The sequence below is a fragment of the Lycorma delicatula genome, chromosome 5, assembly GCF_047948215.1.
Source record: "Lycorma delicatula isolate Av1 chromosome 5, ASM4794821v1, whole genome shotgun sequence".
Lineage (NCBI taxonomy): Eukaryota > Metazoa > Arthropoda > Insecta > Hemiptera > Fulgoridae > Lycorma > Lycorma delicatula.
The window spans coordinates 175,010,194-175,028,760 of NC_134459.1; the positions used below are offsets into that span (position 1 = coordinate 175,010,194).

Consider the following 18,567-nt stretch of genomic DNA (forward strand, 5'->3'; position numbering starts at 1 on the left):
GTTCATTATATCTTTGCTTTAAACTGTACCGTATTTGATCAATATCAAATATTATGCAAATGTTTGTTATTGTTTACTGCAATCATTATATTTTCTTGTTCTGATGTGATCTCTAATGTTTATAATCTTTAAAATCAAAAAGTGCTATATACAACTTTAATGGTGTTGGTGATTCTTCGGTTGAAAGGTAGGTTTTATTTGTGTTTTGTCATAATTCCTGCTGTAGAATAAGGCTTCTTCTGTCAGTCATCAGAATTATGGAAATGAACTTTGTAGATAGTTCTGCATGTTTAAATTACCCAATAGAGCAGTGGTAGACTCCAAAGCTAATCCTAGTCTAATCAACAATCATATAAGCGGCAGTTCACAGTTCTCATAAAGAAAGGTTACATCAAATTTCTTCAACATTTTTAGGGGATTGTTTGGTATGTATCAAATCCTTGTCATTCTCAAGTGGTATTTGACTATTTCTTTGTATGAAAATTTGATTTCAAAAATCTTGAGTATAGCAGAACTTGCTACATGCATATTTGCTCTTTATAACAACTCTAACACCTACTCACAAAAATACGATATTAACATCTTATACTCAGCACAACACATTGAGATAAGCTGATTTAATGAGAGCTGAGACCATCGAACTATAATAGCATAACCACCTGGCTATCAAAGTTTGATTGATCAGTGTAGTCAAAAACTCACTACTACACTGAAGGTCCTGAGATCAATTCCCAACTGGAGTTTGGAAAATTTATGACAAGTACAACACCAATGTAGTCACTAATGACTATTAGTCGACAAAACTTAAATATTAAAAAAATAATGTTGAAACTTAAAAGTAGCAGGACAGCAAATTTGTTTTCTCAGTTACCTTTAATAAAAAATTATATCTTTAAAATATGTATTAACCAATGACTGAGCATAAAGTAATATGAACTATAAAAACACTATTCACAACAGTAATAAAAAAATAATAAAAGACAGTAAAATAAGTGTTTTAAAATAGTTATTTATATTTTGTGATGAAATATTATTAAAATAGTTTTTTTTTATCAAAATATTTAATATAGATTGGAAAGCACAATTACTCTTCAAAAAAAAAAAGAAGAATTATCTAAACCTAGATAATCATTTTGATTGTTTAAACAATCATCAGTTTGTACTGTTGTCAAAGTTTGTGTAAAAAATATGAAAACATAAAATAAGAATAAACAATATTAATTTTGGCAAATAAACATTACTTACAAAATACAGTATTGTTCAATGTAGTATTAGTACAGTATTATGTATTATTATTGTAGTATTACAGTATTAATGTAGTATTGATTCAGTATTAATACAGTGCCTTACAAATATTTACAACAAATATAATATCTGACATTTTCAAGGATGTTATCAGCTAATGATAATGGAGATGTTAGAAGCTGTTAGAATCCTGCAAGGCAGTCAAAGATCAACAACAATAGTTTTTTTTTTATTCATTTAATGGACTGGTAGTAGAATAATACTTATAACCTCTGATTGATTTACTTGATATTTAATAATTATGAATTATTAACTAAAAAACTTGATTATTTTTCTTATAGGAGTTTTAGATGCTTATCGCAAGTGTATTAGACAAGTTCAGTTGTATGGACCTACAAATTTTGCACCGATTATCAACCATGTTGCTCGATTTGCTTCTACGTACCGAGACGGTTCAAGCTATTTCATTCTGCTTATACTGACTGATGGTGTTATTACTGATATGCCTCAAACAACACAGGTGTTAATACTACTTTTTTTTTCTTTATGCAAGTTTAATTTTTACCAATTAAAAGTCATGATCTATATTTTCTGAATATCAAATCAATAAAAGTAGCATTTTATAATTTGAAAATGTTCTTGCCATTTGATTAAAGAAAAAAGCTTATGTATTGATCCTTATATATTCCAGATTTATTTGGTTGCTCTAAATTTCACGGCTAAATTTTTCTAATATACATTTTTAATTTTCCAGCTACAGCTCTTCTGTTACTAAGTAGTAGCTGTAGCTATAAAGGGAAATGTAGATATAGATCGATCCAAAATTTTGAAATCAGGTTTTTTTGCAAATAGTTCATGTTTCATGATCTTCCGAGCCCAAAAAACTTTAAAAAACCATAAAAATTTTGTCAGTATGTATGAACATTCATATGTGGCCTATATTTTGATTAATATCTCTGATCAGGGCCAATGTAAATCTTAAAAAATAGCTCAAAAAATGTCTACATATTCTACATTGATGGCATTAAATATTGGACAGAATTTAAAAAGGGGATGGTAGTTTTCACCTATCTTAATTTTTGAGTTTTTTTTGTACCAGACAAAGAAAATTGAGTTTTATGAAGAAAATACTTATTAAGTTATTTAAAATTCAAAAAGTATTAAGTCAGGTGAATTTAAGGATGTGGAATATGAAGCATTATTTTCAAACAGTTCTGGCTCCATATTTTTAAAATACTTATGAAAAAAGTAAAAATTTGTCGTAAATATTTAACTATGTGTGTTCCAGCTCTGATCTGGTTGATTTCATTGAACAAGCAGATATCAAGTCCATATTTCCCCCCCCCCTGCACAAACCACAAAATAACAAAATATTTCACGTGGACTAATGCTCTATTTTACTTCATTTTCTGTCTTAAGCCATTTTGTTTTTTTCAGTAAAAATATATATCTTAAGAGCGGATTGAGATATTTTAATAAAATTTGGTGTGCAAAAACATTCCTATCTTCCTGAAAAGCAATGTTACTTTTTTTTTATTTTTTCTTGTTTTAATTTTAATCGTGTATAAATATTATTTATTTTAATTGCATGTTGTTTTATTTCTGTCACAGATTTATGTTGTTTGTTACTATATTAATAATAGTTTAGTTTTAGATAGTGTAGATTTTTAGTTCTGTATTTTTTATTCTGTTTTTTAGTTTACAATTTCATTACAGTACCTCATGTTTTATCATGTTGTATCATATTTTATCAGTCCTATTTAAGAGTAGGAATATGGATGGAACTCACCAGGAGAGCATATAAATTAACTAGCTTGTCTACTCCATTGTAATAAGGATAAGGATAAAATCAAAACCTAAACCGACAACGATTGTTAACGTCTATATGCCTACAAGCGCCCATGATGAGGATGAGGTAGTGTGTGTATACGAAGAGATTGATGAAGCAATTAAACACGTAAAAGGAGATGAAAATTTAATAATAGTTGGAGATTGGAATGCAAGCATTGGAAAAGGCAAGGAAGGAAATATAGTGGGTGAATACGGGCTGGGCAAAAGGAATGAAAGAGCGGACTTATAGAGTTTTGCACTAAGTATAATTTAGTAATTGCCAACAACCAATTTAAAAATCATAATAGAAGAATATACACTTGGAAAAAGCCAGGCGAAAAAGCAAGGCGATCTGATCTATATCAGATAGATTACATCATTGTTAAGCAAAGATTTAGAAATTAACTCGTTGACTGCAAAACTTACCCTGGAGCAGACATTGATAGCGACCATAATTTGATGATAATGAAATGTAGATTGGGGTTTAAAAACCTGAAGAAAAGGTGTCAGATGAATCGGTGGAATTTAGAGAAGCTTGAGGAAGAGGAGGTAAAGAAGATTTTTGAGGAGGACATCGCAAGAGGTCTGAGTAAAAAAGATAAGGTAGAAAATGTAGAAGAAGAATGGGAGAATGTTAAAAAGGAAATTCTTAAATCAACAGAAGCAAACTTAGGCGGAATAAAGAGAACTGGTAGAAAACCTTGGGTTTCAGACGATATATTGCAGCTGATGGATGAATGTAGAAAATATAAGAATGCTAGTGATGAAGAAAGTAAAAGGAACTATCGGCAATTAAGAAATGCTATAAACAGGAAGTGCAAACTGGCGAAAGAAGAGTGGATTAAAGAAAAGTGTTCAGAAGTGGAAAGAGAAATGATTGGTAAAATAGACGGAGCATACAGGAAAGTTAAGGAAAATTTTGGGGTACGTAAATTAAAATCTAATAATGTGTTAAACAAAGATGGTACACCAATATATAATACGAAGGTAAAGTCGATAGATTGGTGGAATATATTGAAGAGTTATACGGAGGAAATGAATTAGAAAATGGTGTTATAGAGGAAGAAGAGGAAGTTGAGGAGGATGATATGGGAGAAACAATACTGAGATCTGAATTTAAGAGAGCATTAAAAGATTTAAATGGCAGAAAGGCTCCTGGAATAGACGGAATACCTGTAGAATTACTGCGCAGTGCAGGTGAGGAAGCGATTGATAGATTATACAAACTGGTGTGTAATATTTATGAAAAAGGGGAATTTCCGTCAGACTTCAAAAAAAGTGTTATAGTAATGTTACCAAAGAAAGCAGGGGCATATAAATGTGAAGAATTCAGAGCAATTAGTTTAACTAGTCATGCATCAAAATTCTTAACTAGAATTCTATACAGAAGAATTGAGTGGAGAGTGGAGGAAGTGTTAGGAGAAGACCAATTTGGTTTCAGGAAAAGTATAGGGACAAGGGAAGCAATTTTAGGCCTCAGATTAATAGTAGAAGGAAGATTAAAGAAAAACAAACCGACATACTTGGCGTTTATAGACCTAGAAAAGGCATTCGATAACGTAGACTGGAATAAAATATTCAGCATTTTAAAAAAATTAGGGTTCAAATACAGAGATAGAAGAACAATTGCTAACATGTACAGGAACCAAACGGCAACAGTAACAATTGAAGAACATAAGAAAGGGAGTCCGACAAGGATGTTCCCTATCTCCGTTACTTTTTAATCTTTACATGGAACTAGCAGTTAATGATGTTAAAGAACAATTTTGATTCGGAGTAACAGTACAAGGTGAAAAGATAAAGATGCTACGATTTGCTGATCATATAGTAATTCTAGCCGACAGTAAAAAGGATTTAGAAGAAACAATGAACGGCATAGATGAAGTCCTATGCAAGAACTATCGCATGAAAATAAACAAGAACAAAACAAAAGTAATGAAATGTAGTAGAAATAACAAAGATGGACCACTGAATGTGAAAATAGGAGGAGAAAAGATTATGGAGGTAGAAGAATTTTGTTATTTGGGAAGTAGAATTACTAAAGATGGACGAAGCAGGAGCGATATAAAATTCCGAATAGCACAAGCGAAACGAGCCTTCAGTAAGAAATATAATTTGTTTACATCAAAAATTAATTTAAATGTCAGGAAAAGATTTTGAAAGTATATGTTTGGAGTGTCGCTTTATATGGAAGTGAAACTTGGACGATCGGAATATCTGAGAAGAAAAGATTAGAAGCTTTTGAAATGCGGTGCTATAGGAGAATGTTAAAAATCAGATGGGTGGATAAAGTGACAAATGAAGAGGTATTGTGACAAATAGATGAAGAAAGAAGCATTTGGAAAAATATAGTTAAAAGAAGAGACAGACTTATAGGCCACATACTAAAGCATTCTGGAATAGTCACTTTAATATTGGAAGGACAGATAGAAGGAAAAAATTGTGTAGGCAGGCCACGTTTGGAATATGTAAAACAAATTGTTAGGGATGTAGGATGTAGAGGGTATACTGAAATGAAACGACTAGCACTAGATAGGGAATCTTGGAGAGCTTCATCAAACCAGTCAAATGACTGAAGACAAAAAAAAAGTCTACTCCATTCAGTGAATCGTTATTTTTTTGTTTGTCCACTCATTTTGTTTAAAATGAATCAAAGTAGTTGTTTTAAATCATTTTGTTTTGGAATCAAAGTAGTCTGCCACCTTGGGCCCTAACTGAGATATTTTGATTCGTGTTTCTATACTTGCTCGCACTTAGAAATCCAATCTTCTGACCCTTTGAACTCGTTTTTCCTTGTGTAATTTTTGTTCTGAAATTTTAAAAGATATATTCCATTTTGCAAAGAAGTGACAGCTGAACACTATGGAAGAAAATGATTGTTTATTAGAGAAAGAGCAGCTGGTTGTCCACCTTGAGAAGACAGAAAAACCTGGTGATGAGGAAGGTGGCATTTCAGGCTCCGAAGAAATAGATTCAAATTATTTTATTTAATTATAAATTTTAAATTAATTAATTAATTTTTATGGCATTACTGTGTAATGTTTGAACTGTTATTATCTATTCTAATAAATATTAAAAATACTTTTTTCTTTGCATTTAAAAATCTTATGTATTGTACGTATAATTATGTATACTGAACTCAATACATGATGGGCAACACTCTCATGCATGGTAGTCAATGGTTATGTGCCAATTACATGTTCAAATACCGTGTTATTACATCTAAACCTAAACAATTCAGTGTTGTGAATGATATGATTTATCAATTGCAAGGTGTTAATTCACATTTTTCTTGCTTGTGAACTTAAGTTGATCGATCTGTAATTTGATTTTGTGTGCAATACTGTGCTGATCAAGCCAGATACAGTGTTAATTCAGTCTTACAATAAATGTCTTTTAAATCGACTATTTCTGCATGATATTTTTTTAAACTGATTAAGATTAGAAGCAAGATTTAAAAATTTTGGTATAACTAATAGAATACACGATTTGTTGTGCCAACTTTTAATAGAATTTATCGTCAATTTATTTATTTATTATCGTTTATTTATTTATTTTATCGTATTTATTTATCGTGAATTTATTCATCAGAGTACCAATTTTTTTCTTTTTTTACAGGCGATAGTATCTGCTTCAGTTCTTCCGATGTCGATAATTATTATTGGAGTGGGAAATGCTGATTTTTCTGCAATGGAAACATTGGATGCTGATACGGTAGCGCTTACAGCCGGAGGTGTTCGAGCAGCTCGTGACATTGTACAGTTTGTGCCTTTCAACAAATTTACATCAGTGGGCGATCCTCGTACTGCTAGATTGAGGCTTGCAAGGGAGGTATTAGCTGAGGTACCGACTCAATTTGTTGGTTATATGAAATCAAACAAAATTGCACCAAAGCCACCCGTCTCTAATGTAACTTTATTACCACCTGACCCAGAAATGCTCGATAACCAACCTTAAATTAAATTTCTTAAATAAAAAAAATAAAACAATTTACAGTAACATGACAAGAATATAACTACTGCCTCATTAAATTTATATATTATTATATTAGTTAGAAAAAATTAGTTGTTTTATAACTTTTATAATAAAACCGAATCATTAGTAAATATTATAATAATAATAACTGATTAATTTATAAAAATACAAAATTAGGCTTGTGGTAATTTAATATTTTTAAACAAATTTGATATTATTAAACAGCCTTAATAAATAAAGAATTTAATAAAAAATTTATTATACTCATAATACAGAATTTATAAAATCTGTTTATATTATGTTGCTATATAATTAATTCTCTTTTCTTTCTCTTAATAAAGTTTTAGTTTTGTTAAAATGTGTTTTATTAAATTATGGAGTGGTTTTGGGGATCAAATATGAAAGTATTATTTACTACAGTAGCAAATCGATTATTATTAGTTAGTTTTTAATAAATAAATACTTTTAAAAAATATATACTCTTTAATGAAGTAAAAATCCGTGATTGGTAATTAAAACAATTTTAATCCTGAAACAAAATGTAATTTTAAATATTCTTTTTTAATTTATTAACATCTTTTTAATATGTTTTTACCATATTAAATTTTTGGTTGGGTAGGTCTATCCTTTTACTCTTAGCCTAATGCAATTTAGTTCTGTGTAGGATTTATGTAGTAACTGATAAGGTCAATGTATCAGTTATAGTTTTGAGTTTATTTTATAATAAATACTGATTGCATTTGTATAAGTAAGTTAGGGGTAAAATTTAAAAAAAATTGCGTTTTAGTTATTTCATTTTTATAATTAAAAACCTACCTGTATGTAAGTAGTGACAAGGCTTTATGAAACGGATTTATCTATTAGTAAAAAATTAAAACGGTGATGGCCAATGTTTTGAGACTGTATCAATGTGATTGTATAAGTTGTACTTTTCCTTTATCAAAATCTGAACTTAATTAACTTATGATATTTTGTGGATCTCTAAATTCATTTAAATAAATAAATGTATTACCACAAAATTATTGAATCTTTAAGTGAAATTTAAGATTCTATGGAAAATTTTTTTACATTTCATTCTATGTAGATCTTACTGTTTATTTGCAGCAAATTTTCTGCAATTTAAGCGTAATTATTATACTTTTTTAATTCTTTATATTTACATTATTAAAAAAATCCATAAATAAAATTTAAATGTGAACGCAAGTTTATAAAATATTCAAGGTTTTAATGCATATATACTCCTGTTTTTCACATCTTTCTTCTTTTGATTCACCCGTTTTACTCATAGAAAGCTGTTTTTTGATAATCTTTATAAGTAATATACTAATTAAATCATTTTTCCAATTCTGTAACATCTTATTTGTGAGTTTTCCATTATATCTTCAATATTCCTTGATTTTAATTACAAATTAGTGTACCTTAATACCAGACACCATCTTATTTACTCAAATTTTGGCACTTTCCTGTTATATGCCCCCCTTTATGATTTTAATTCGTTTATTTTTGCAAATATGCCAAATTTCATATTCATGATCTATGATGTGGTAGTCAAAAATGGTACCACGTGCACAGCAATCCCTTGAGAACAAAATGTAAGACACACACTATTCAAATACCAGCTAGCTTTGCTTTCAGTACATTCTATACCCAACACAACCTCTTATATATATAAAATCCACCACCACCAGCATAAATTTTATATACTTCATTATTTGGGGCAACTTCACCCTTCCTCAAACTTCCCATTAATCTAACCAAACTTAACCTGAACTAATAACTAAATTAAAAGGTTCATTTCTTACAAAGCTGTATCTCATGACTACTCAAATTTCATGATTAAAATTTAAAAATATTGATTTAAATAATACAATAATACTGTAAAGTAATCTATCACAGTTATAGAATTGTTAATGGTAGTCATAAGAAGAATTAAATATAATCAACAAGTCCGACTAAACGACCCATACAGAAAATAGTGGAAGACGATATTAATAGAAATAAGAAACTGATAATGAGGAAAACTATTATTACTGTTATAATAGTAGAATCCAAGGTAACAGAATAAAATTATCATAAGATAATTCTGTATACACAAAACCAAATAATAAAATGTAGGATATGTAAAAAAATAAGATAAAAACAAAAAACAAATTAGAAAAAGAAGTTGATGGTAAATATAACTGGAAAGTACTCATCCGAGTTTTTTTCTTGATAATTTGATTTTTTTACAGTTTCTTCTTTTACTTAATCCATTGATGAAGTAGAACCTTTATCATTCTCAATTCTTTTCTGTTTTTCTCTCTCATCTCTCCACCTGCACATCAGTTTTTCCATTAGTTCTTTTCCTGTTTGTTATGGTGATCGAACTTGACAGCTTCATTATTCTGTCTTCCATCTTCAGTTATTTATATATTCTGCCCATTCCAAATCAGCTTATATATAAGCTCAACTGATTAGTTATCATTTTTTCCTGCTTTATATATATATATATATATATATATATAAAATTATAATTTTGTAAAAATTCAAATAATTTTTCAACACACTGACCACTGCCAATTAACCTCAAATAACCAAACACAATAACAGAACTTAAAAAAGTCGATTTTCATGGGATTCTGCATCATCAGTCGGTACAAAATTCCAAAATTACATCAAACAAAAACAAAATATAAATAAATAAAAATTTAGAAAACATAAACCCTAATAACCACAAAACTTGAACAACATAACCAAATGCCAATTGGAATGATAATAAATTTAAAACGTCACACAACTACTTTCATAAACATTGTTGATAACTGCTACAACCAACTATGTCTTTAATTAAATCATCATCTTCAAAAATAATCTGTTGATTGATCATTTGATACCTTTGTTTAAATTTATAAATTTTTTTCAAGTATACCCATTAATTTATTGTTACAAATTTCCAAAATTTCTAAATTATTTTTACAATCAATAATATTATCCTTACACAACAACAAATGGTCATGGTCACCATATTGGACGCATCTCTCTTTCCATTTCTTTAAGCATTGTAATGTACCGTAAATCTTTTTAAAAGATCTGTTAGTTTTACAAATATAAATTTTATTACATTCATTACTTTATATAGTCGCCTTAAATCCTCTCCATTTTATTATTGTTATTATTACTTAAATATTTTATAATATGGTTATTTGGTTTGTAAGATTTTTTACATTTATTTGTATCATAAACATTATTAACTTTGTTTTTGTTTGATGTACTTTTGGAATTTTGTACCGACTGATGATGCAGGATCCCTTGAAAGTCGACTTTTGGTATTAGTTTTTTAGGTTCTGTTACTGTGTTCGGTGATTATTTTATTGTTATTTGAGGTTAATATAAGTATCTCTTCTAAAAAATATATCTTACAGCTTTAAAAAAGTCAGGATAATTCAATTTGTACTGGTTTTGTTTTTCTATATTATCTTTTATTTTTTCCGTACATTTACTAATGACTTTTTACATATTATTTAAACATTATTTTCTTAGTTTCTTCTTACCGGTCCTTAATCGCATATTTATGAATTGTTCTCTAAATTAAACAGAATCATTAAAATATTGGAAATAATATTAAAGAAGTTTCAAATCTTGCGTAAATTATTTTTAATTTTTTGGAATTAAACTATTTTATTTGGTTTGGTTTTTTAAATATAATAATAAGTTGAAGCTGGTAATTCTAATTAATCTTCAGTTAGGTACTTTTTTATGTTTGTTTTCAAATTATTGAAATATTCAAGTTATAACTGAAAAAGTTATAGAAATCTAAATAATTTTATTTAACTAAATTTATATTATTATAAAACTTAACCTGTTTCATTAAATAAACTTTTTATTCCATTAAGTAATATCTATGCCTCAAATTGGTCACCAGTGGATTAAAATTTTATACTTGAAATAGGTAAAACTAAATTAACATGAAACTAAATTACCACTTTTTTTGTTTGTAGTTATTATAAATATTTTCACTGCCTGACCTGCCATCTCATGGCAGATTTAAACTATAATGAGATAATTTTTATGTATTAGATTTATATCTTTTCGATTAATAGATATGAAATTTAATATACATGTGCAGTGAAAAGTCTCTCAGAATATATGGGGCAAAGCCTAGTCCGTATTTGGGAAAATTCCAAATTGTAGAATATTTAAAAAAATTAGATATCTGTTATAAAAAAATACTTAAAACTATGTAAATAATAACAAAAATGTGTTTTTATTATGAAAGTACTTGCAGCGAGTAAATTGAAGTTAAACAAACTGCTATTTTTTAGTACCATTTTTCAACTTTTAATATGCACAAAAAAATTTAATACAAACATTTTTAATATACATTATCACATATATGCGAACTGTATTAATGAATTTTTTTATGTTAAAAAAGTAAAAAAATATGAATAAACATAAATAGAAAAAACTTATATGGTAAAAAAATAAACAATTATCCTTCACTCAAGTTTTTTCACTTCAGTGGATAAAAAAATATTAATAGCGAGTACTATCATTGTAACTAGTATATTTATTGGCTGTGTTGCAGTTGACGGGGTCCTGATTCTTCCCAATTTAAAGTCACAGGTTAAAAAAAATTTGAAATTTTACTCCATTTTGTCCTACTATTGAATTGTTTTTTAATAAGTTTTTGATGCATCTCTTTGAAAATCAGATAATATATTTGGGATCAGCATCAATAAACTTAATGATTGCTTCAAGATTTTCTTGCACTTTGGAAAGGGTAGTCTTAGGAACATTATCTTCATTGTCATCTTCATGAACACTGCTGTCTTTCACTTCTTCCTCATTTTGTATGTCGCTGACGATGTCGTCTTCAGTCAAATTATTGTAATCAATATCTTCCTCATCAACATCCAGCCATTCTCTTACATCTTCAGTGTCAGTTGCTCCAGAAACATTTTTAAAATCTTGTTCTTCTAAACCTTGCAGTTCAATCTCTGGCTCTTTATTATGTAAAATCTTATTTCATGTGTTGCATAATGTAGATAATTTTATCTCATTCCGCCAGTTTTCCCAGTTATGTAGAGCAGTTTTAATATTTTTTTTAAGAATCTGTTTACCCCTATTGTTCAGATCTTCATCATCTTTAAAAAATACCATGCATTTGTCTAGTTGTTTATGTCTAAAGACGCGTGGCTGAGGATCACTCCCTGATCCATTGGTTGGATGAGGGTAGTCATACTGGGAGGCATAAACAGTGTTTTGATTTTTCCATCTTTACTAGTCACAAAACTATCGGTGGGATGAGCTGAAGCATTTGTCTAATATCAGTAATCCTTTACTAGCCTCCTCTTTAATTTTCAGGACTTCTAGTTGAAATTTTCTGATCTCTGGAACAAACGTATTAAAAAAACAATTGGAGAAACGTTTCTGAGTAAATCATGCGGTTATGTTTGCTTAATAAATAACTGGAAGATTTTCCATAATATTCTTAATTGTTCTTGTCTTATTACAACAACAACAGATTTGAGATGGTGTGAGATCCATCTGCATTTGCTCACAACAGAGCGGAAATTCTTTCTTTCACCTTTCGACCTGGTGTGGAACTTTCCATTCAGAAGGCTTATGTTTCTGAGGAATTGATCTCCATAATAAGCCTGTTTTATCACCGTTATATAAATTTTACATCTCCTATTATTGCTTTGAGTTTTTCAAGAAACTGTTTGACACTATTGACATCAGCACTTAAGCTTTCCCCAAATATTTTTCACTTCAAAATGGAATGCCACTGTCAGAATTTAAAAAGCCATCCTGTACTAGCTTTAAAATCATTAGTTTCTAGTTTTTTTTTGCAGATTTTTCTGCTACTACCTGTAACTCTGCACCTGTAATTGGAATCCCAACAGAACATTGCTGCTTGTATAACTTGTTAAGAGCATTGTCAACATTACTGAACTTTGCTACAGTCATTCATTTTCTTTTAACATTAGATGTATCTTATCTTATTTTAAACGAAATCAGACATTTTTTTATGTCATATAAAGTAGACCTTATACCAGTCATTTAAAATTCTCTGCACAGAATAGCCAGCATTGATTTTATGTAAAATTTTCATTTTTTTCTTCCAAAGTTTTGTGTTTTCCTGGAACACTCATATTAAATGATAATAAAAAATAAAGATTGAAAACTACTGTACTGTACAACAGTAAATGAAAAAATGCTTATTAAAAAATATAAAAAACTTGAAAAGTTACTAAACAGATTACAGTTATACTCTACACATGAACGATTAAAAACATTCTTTATCTGCCACATATGCTCAACGGTTTTAACATTCCAATGCAGCTTTAGCCGATATAACTCGTGAAATATTCCCTAAAAAAAATTATTGTTATTTTTTAAGAAGTCCAAATTACAGACATTTCACTATATTAAAATACTAACATTACTGTTTTTATTACTTCTTTCTTTAAAATTTGGTGATGGAGTAAATAATTCTTATTTACTACTATTTCTAGTTTAAAACTAGTGCAGCTTATTTTTGTAGCGAATTTCAACTAACTTGCTGATGCTGCAGATTTTACATTTTCCTTTTTTTGTTGCTTTTTAAGTCGCTTTGTGTTTTAACATAACAAGCTAATGGTTTTAATTTTATTATAATACAGAATTAGTGATTTAAAATTATTGTGAAGTCATATTTAAATTTTAATACTCAATATACAGTACACAGTTTATCCAGAAAGTAAGCGAATTTGAATAAAATTTTACTAATTTTTTTTTTTTAGTCTTCTTTACAGTTGTATTAGTATTGTAAAGAACGTGAAAAAGTTCTGTTTTAATGAGGCTTTACTACAACATCAGTAGTGATTCACCACTACTACCTAAATGTATTATTATTTTATCTTCCTTTTTTTATCTTAAATCTATTTATGATCCAGGGATTATAATTATAGCAGTATTGTTTACATTAAAATTAAACTAAGTTTAACTGTATCATTTAAGTTTTGTCCGCTTAGAACGCTCTTGACATAAGAATTATTTAAATAATTCACACGTGTTAGATAAAATAAATATGCATTATACTCTTGTATGTTTTATTTATTTTTTCTGAATTCCCTTCCCTTTTTTACAGTTAAATAAAACAAAGAATCTTATTTTACTAAAAAAATTTATCAAAAATGCATAATGCACATTTAAGCAATAATAGGAAAAAACTTTTAAAAATTTTGTGTCATCCTATCATATATAACATAATTCCAAGAATTATCCAATTTCTAACACTAATTGTTGGTTCTAAAAAGAATCAATCTGTGTTTTTTCTGGATAAATTGTGTTACTGACATATAAATAAGATAATTATTTTTCAATCCGTTATAATAATTTTATGTGTATAATGTTTCTTCTCTTTTTATAATTTTAAATTTTATTAAAATATGATATTTTATAATTATAACAATTTTGTAAAATCTAGAAAATCAGCTTATTTAATGTTTAGTGTGCATATCTTGGAGCACAATATTGTGGTGCTAATTGTTTATACCGTTATAATATGTGTTATATTGCTTAATGCAACTGTGCTTTGCTGTTTTATTGCATAGATGCTTTTATATCTATCTTAATGCGATTCTGTGTAAAAAAAAGAAATATTCCCATTAGTTGGCTGCTGCTCTCAAAGCTATGTTATTATTTGATAGTTGTACAGATTATTGGCTATGTTATTCATAATTTTAACCGATTGTTAGATATAGCACCTTAAATGTTATAATGTTAAAAATATTTAATTTTTTTTTCAGAAGTAGTAGTATAAGTTAAAATACTAGTCCTTTATGATTACTTATAATATTAATTTTTTTAAGTTTTCAGAAATAAATTTTCTTTGAGCATTAACATGAAATATTGTGTTACTAATTGAGCAGTTTCTCTTATAAATATTTTATAACAATTTACTCTTTTTCTTTTTATTAAATTATTTTTTTTATAATTTTGTGTAAATTAAACATAAAGTAACTTACATAATGTGTGATAAACAATTATAGTATACAATGTAAATTTTGGGTATGCAGATGTCAACAATAACAGTGAAATTTGATAATTATAATTTTAATTATATTAAACCTGGCATTTCTTTGTAGGGAGGTGAAATTTTATTTGTTCTGTAAATAATAATAATAAAACAAAAAACTTTATATATAAAAATTAAAAGTTATAATAACAGGGTACTTTGAAATTTTTTTAAAATAATGTTACTGATATTGTTCATAATATGTATTTTGTTTGGATAAGATTAAATTTTATGTACAGGTCTTCATAGTTGTTAAATTAATAACCATTTGTTATAATTTTATTAGAATTCAGTATATTAGTCAGAGAATTTATAAAATTCCTGGAATTTTCTTGCAAAACTTGTTTAATATTTTAAAATATTTTCCATCTACATAAACTCTGTTTACTCTTAGAATTTCATTGTAATATAAAAGTTGTATGTTTATTGACTTTTTTAATTATATTTTATAGCCTGGATATTTTAATTACACACACAATGATCTTAAAATACTAATTTTTCACTATTAGTTTACTGTTTCAATTACTTTGTGCAGTGTTTATGGATTACGATAAATAAGTAGATATCAGGATTTTGTTCCAAGAATTTGTGAACTGTCATATTTGTACATTTAGATGAGTTATTAGTTTTAAAAACAATTTTGTTCAAACATTTTTACATTAAATCTCTATAACGACTTCCGTGAAATTATTACTAAAAATACTTATAGATTCATAAGGTGCTTTTATGTACCAACTATAAATTTATATTTTTGAATTTTCTATAAATTTGAAATTAATATTAAAAAATACATCTTTAAGAAAAATTACATCTGATAATGGAATTTTTATATTTTACTCGCACTGAGAAACTAACCTGAATTTCAAAAACTGGTTTTTCGAATGATTTCAAAATTTTCCCTTGCAGCTGTTTTTATTTAAACTATTTTATTTTTAAATAAAATTTGAGTTACATTGTAGAATAAAATTTGATAAAAAAAAAAGATCATTGTCCCTGTGTGATTATTTTAAATGTACTGCTACTTCCTGCTGAGCTATTTAAAAAAAAAAACAATATTTATAAATAAAGATGTATATACAAATTCTGTACTTTGCAATTTTCTGAACTGGAGATAAAAATTTTGCAAATTTTTATGTACTACCTATGTCATTGATTCTCAAACTTTTTTTCACCCACTGCCTACAGTGAGAATCAAAAATTTTCTAGTGCCCCCTAAAATTTTTAAACCTACCATCTATTAAAAATAATAATTGCAATTATTGTTTTTAAAAGTATCATATCCTATTTCTGAGTTGAAACTTACATTTTAAATGATAGCAATTAAAACGCATATATCATATTTGGAACTATACATGATCTTGGGTTAAGCTGAGAGCAGGTGATACATGTTGCAGTCTCAGTCTGTAAAGATTTCAATACCTCGGCACAAAATGAACAAAAGCCAAAAACTGCAATGCTGCAATAAAGACCTCACAATTTGTCATTAAAGCTAGATCAAAATCCTTTAATTTCCATGCTTATTTTTATCAATATGTTGCTTAGATCAGGAGATATGCAGCATTAAAGACAAAAGTCGCTTTTCTCTTTAAAGTGGAATATTTCAATTCAGAAAAACTGTAGAGGGACATAAAAAAAGAAATCAAAGCTAAGGTTCTTTTAAACAATTTTAATGCATTTTACTGGAAAAATTTCATCTCCCTTTCGCTCAATCAAACATGAAGAAAAATTTTTAAAACAGTTTAAAACAGTTTTCAAATTTTTAAAACTTTTCTTCCCTGATTTTTTTTTTAATTTGATGATTTTTAAAATCTGAAGTATACTGTCAAAAATAGTGTGTTCATGCTAATTTTTTTTTTTGTTCATCTCTACGCCTCTTGGTTGCAAAGTGAAAATAGTTTGAATACAATAATTTTTTATCATAAAATATAGGTGTCCCTTTAATCTTTCGTACTAGTGTAGTAGATATTTAATTTTAGTTTGAAATATCAGGAAAACATAATTTTTGCCTTTTTTTAATCAGCCATCGCCTTTCTAGACCATATGAATGCTCCCAATTTTCTGTAGGCCTTCTACCACCCCCCTCCCTGAAGACCTCCAGCACCCACAAGGGGATGTTATCGCCCACTTTTAGATTGAATGACCTAAGTACTCATTCTTTGGTGAAAAAGTTTTTCTAAACTACCTATGAAAAAAGTCAAAGAAAATTCTCAAATTTTCCCCACCTCCTCAGAAAATTTGCACAAAATTTTAGCATAAATGCTGATTCATTCAGTGTGAAGATATTTAACAATAAAAAAATATATGCAGTTCAGTATACATATATTATTTATCCACAAAAAATGTTTGTGGCTTTTTGTTTTTTTTTTTTTCTTTTTAGTCTTAATGGACTTTTTTAGGTGTGAAACATCGACATTTGTCAAAAACCCCAGTAGATGATTATTTGACTGATACTTTTTTGATATTTTTTTTAATATCTCCCTTTGCAAGTGGGAAAATAAAATTTTATAATATTGATTAGTATTTGAACAAATTTAAGTTTTGTTTTGTATTAAGGATTAATTTTTAAACAATTTAAAAATTATTAATCTACTTTGTGATTCTGATCATGTTTTTTTAAATATTTTTTTGTGAAGTCGTTTTACTTATATGTAATATTTTTCATATTATTGTTCAATGATCTGATATCTGTTGACTAAAAAATTAACTGTTTGTAAGCTATAGAAATAACATATCTATATGGCAGGAATTAGCAATGTGATTGTGAATTTTTAATTTTGATTTGTATTATAATTTGCCTATTATGGTTGGTGACTCAATTTCATTTTATAAGTGACTCCACTTAGTTTATTATATGAATGTACAGTTTTCATCATTACTGATTGTTGTCTAATAATATTTCAGGTCTTAGCTAAATTGTTTTGTTACTCATATGTATGCTACTTAAATTGCATATTTCTGTTTAAATGTTAAAATCCATTTGACAAATTGATTATGCTTTTTTTTTAATACACGTTCACAAATATTAACTTTCTTCTGTATGTTATTACTTACTCCCCATAGTATAAATTGACTGACTGTATAACACCATTACAGGAATTTAATCGATTCTCTTTGTAACGTATTTCACAATACTATTAGTCTACTCTACTAGTAAAAACATTGCTTATTTTTCAAATAAAGAACATTAATAGCAATTAATATGTGAATAAGAAACTGTTAATACGATAACTAAAATCTTACCGGTTAATTTTCTGTAAGAAGATTGATCTGAATACATCATACATCTGAATTGCATAATCTGTTGCTTGTACCCGGCAAGTTAAAAATTTTGTTTCTAATATGTATGTAAATATATTAGATTGTACTAAAACACTTTTATTATTCTAAAATCTCTAGCGCTTCTTTGCTGTTTTAAGCATATTTGTAATTTAATGTTAAGTAAGTTTATGTGATAAAAATGTAATTATTGTCTCTAA

At 27.7% G+C, this 18,567-nt stretch overlaps 1 protein-coding gene across 2 annotated transcripts in view; it reads left to right on the top strand.

Annotated features, from left to right (window-relative positions):
- LOC142325602 (copine-8-like) overlaps nucleotides 1-18,567 on the top strand; it is a 131,202-nt gene that overhangs the window by 92,794 nt on the left and 19,841 nt on the right. Inside the window, exons 7-8 of one of the 2 annotated variants that reach the window (XM_075367549.1) lie at nucleotides 1,587-1,765; nucleotides 6,694-6,918. In XM_075367549.1, coding sequence (XP_075223664.1) covers nucleotides 1,587-1,765; nucleotides 6,694-6,918 — 404 coding nt within the window. Of the gene's footprint in view, nucleotides 1-1,586; nucleotides 1,766-6,693; nucleotides 7,165-18,567 lie in introns of those variants that run through there. The other variant, XM_075367547.1, reaches the window with a different exon arrangement.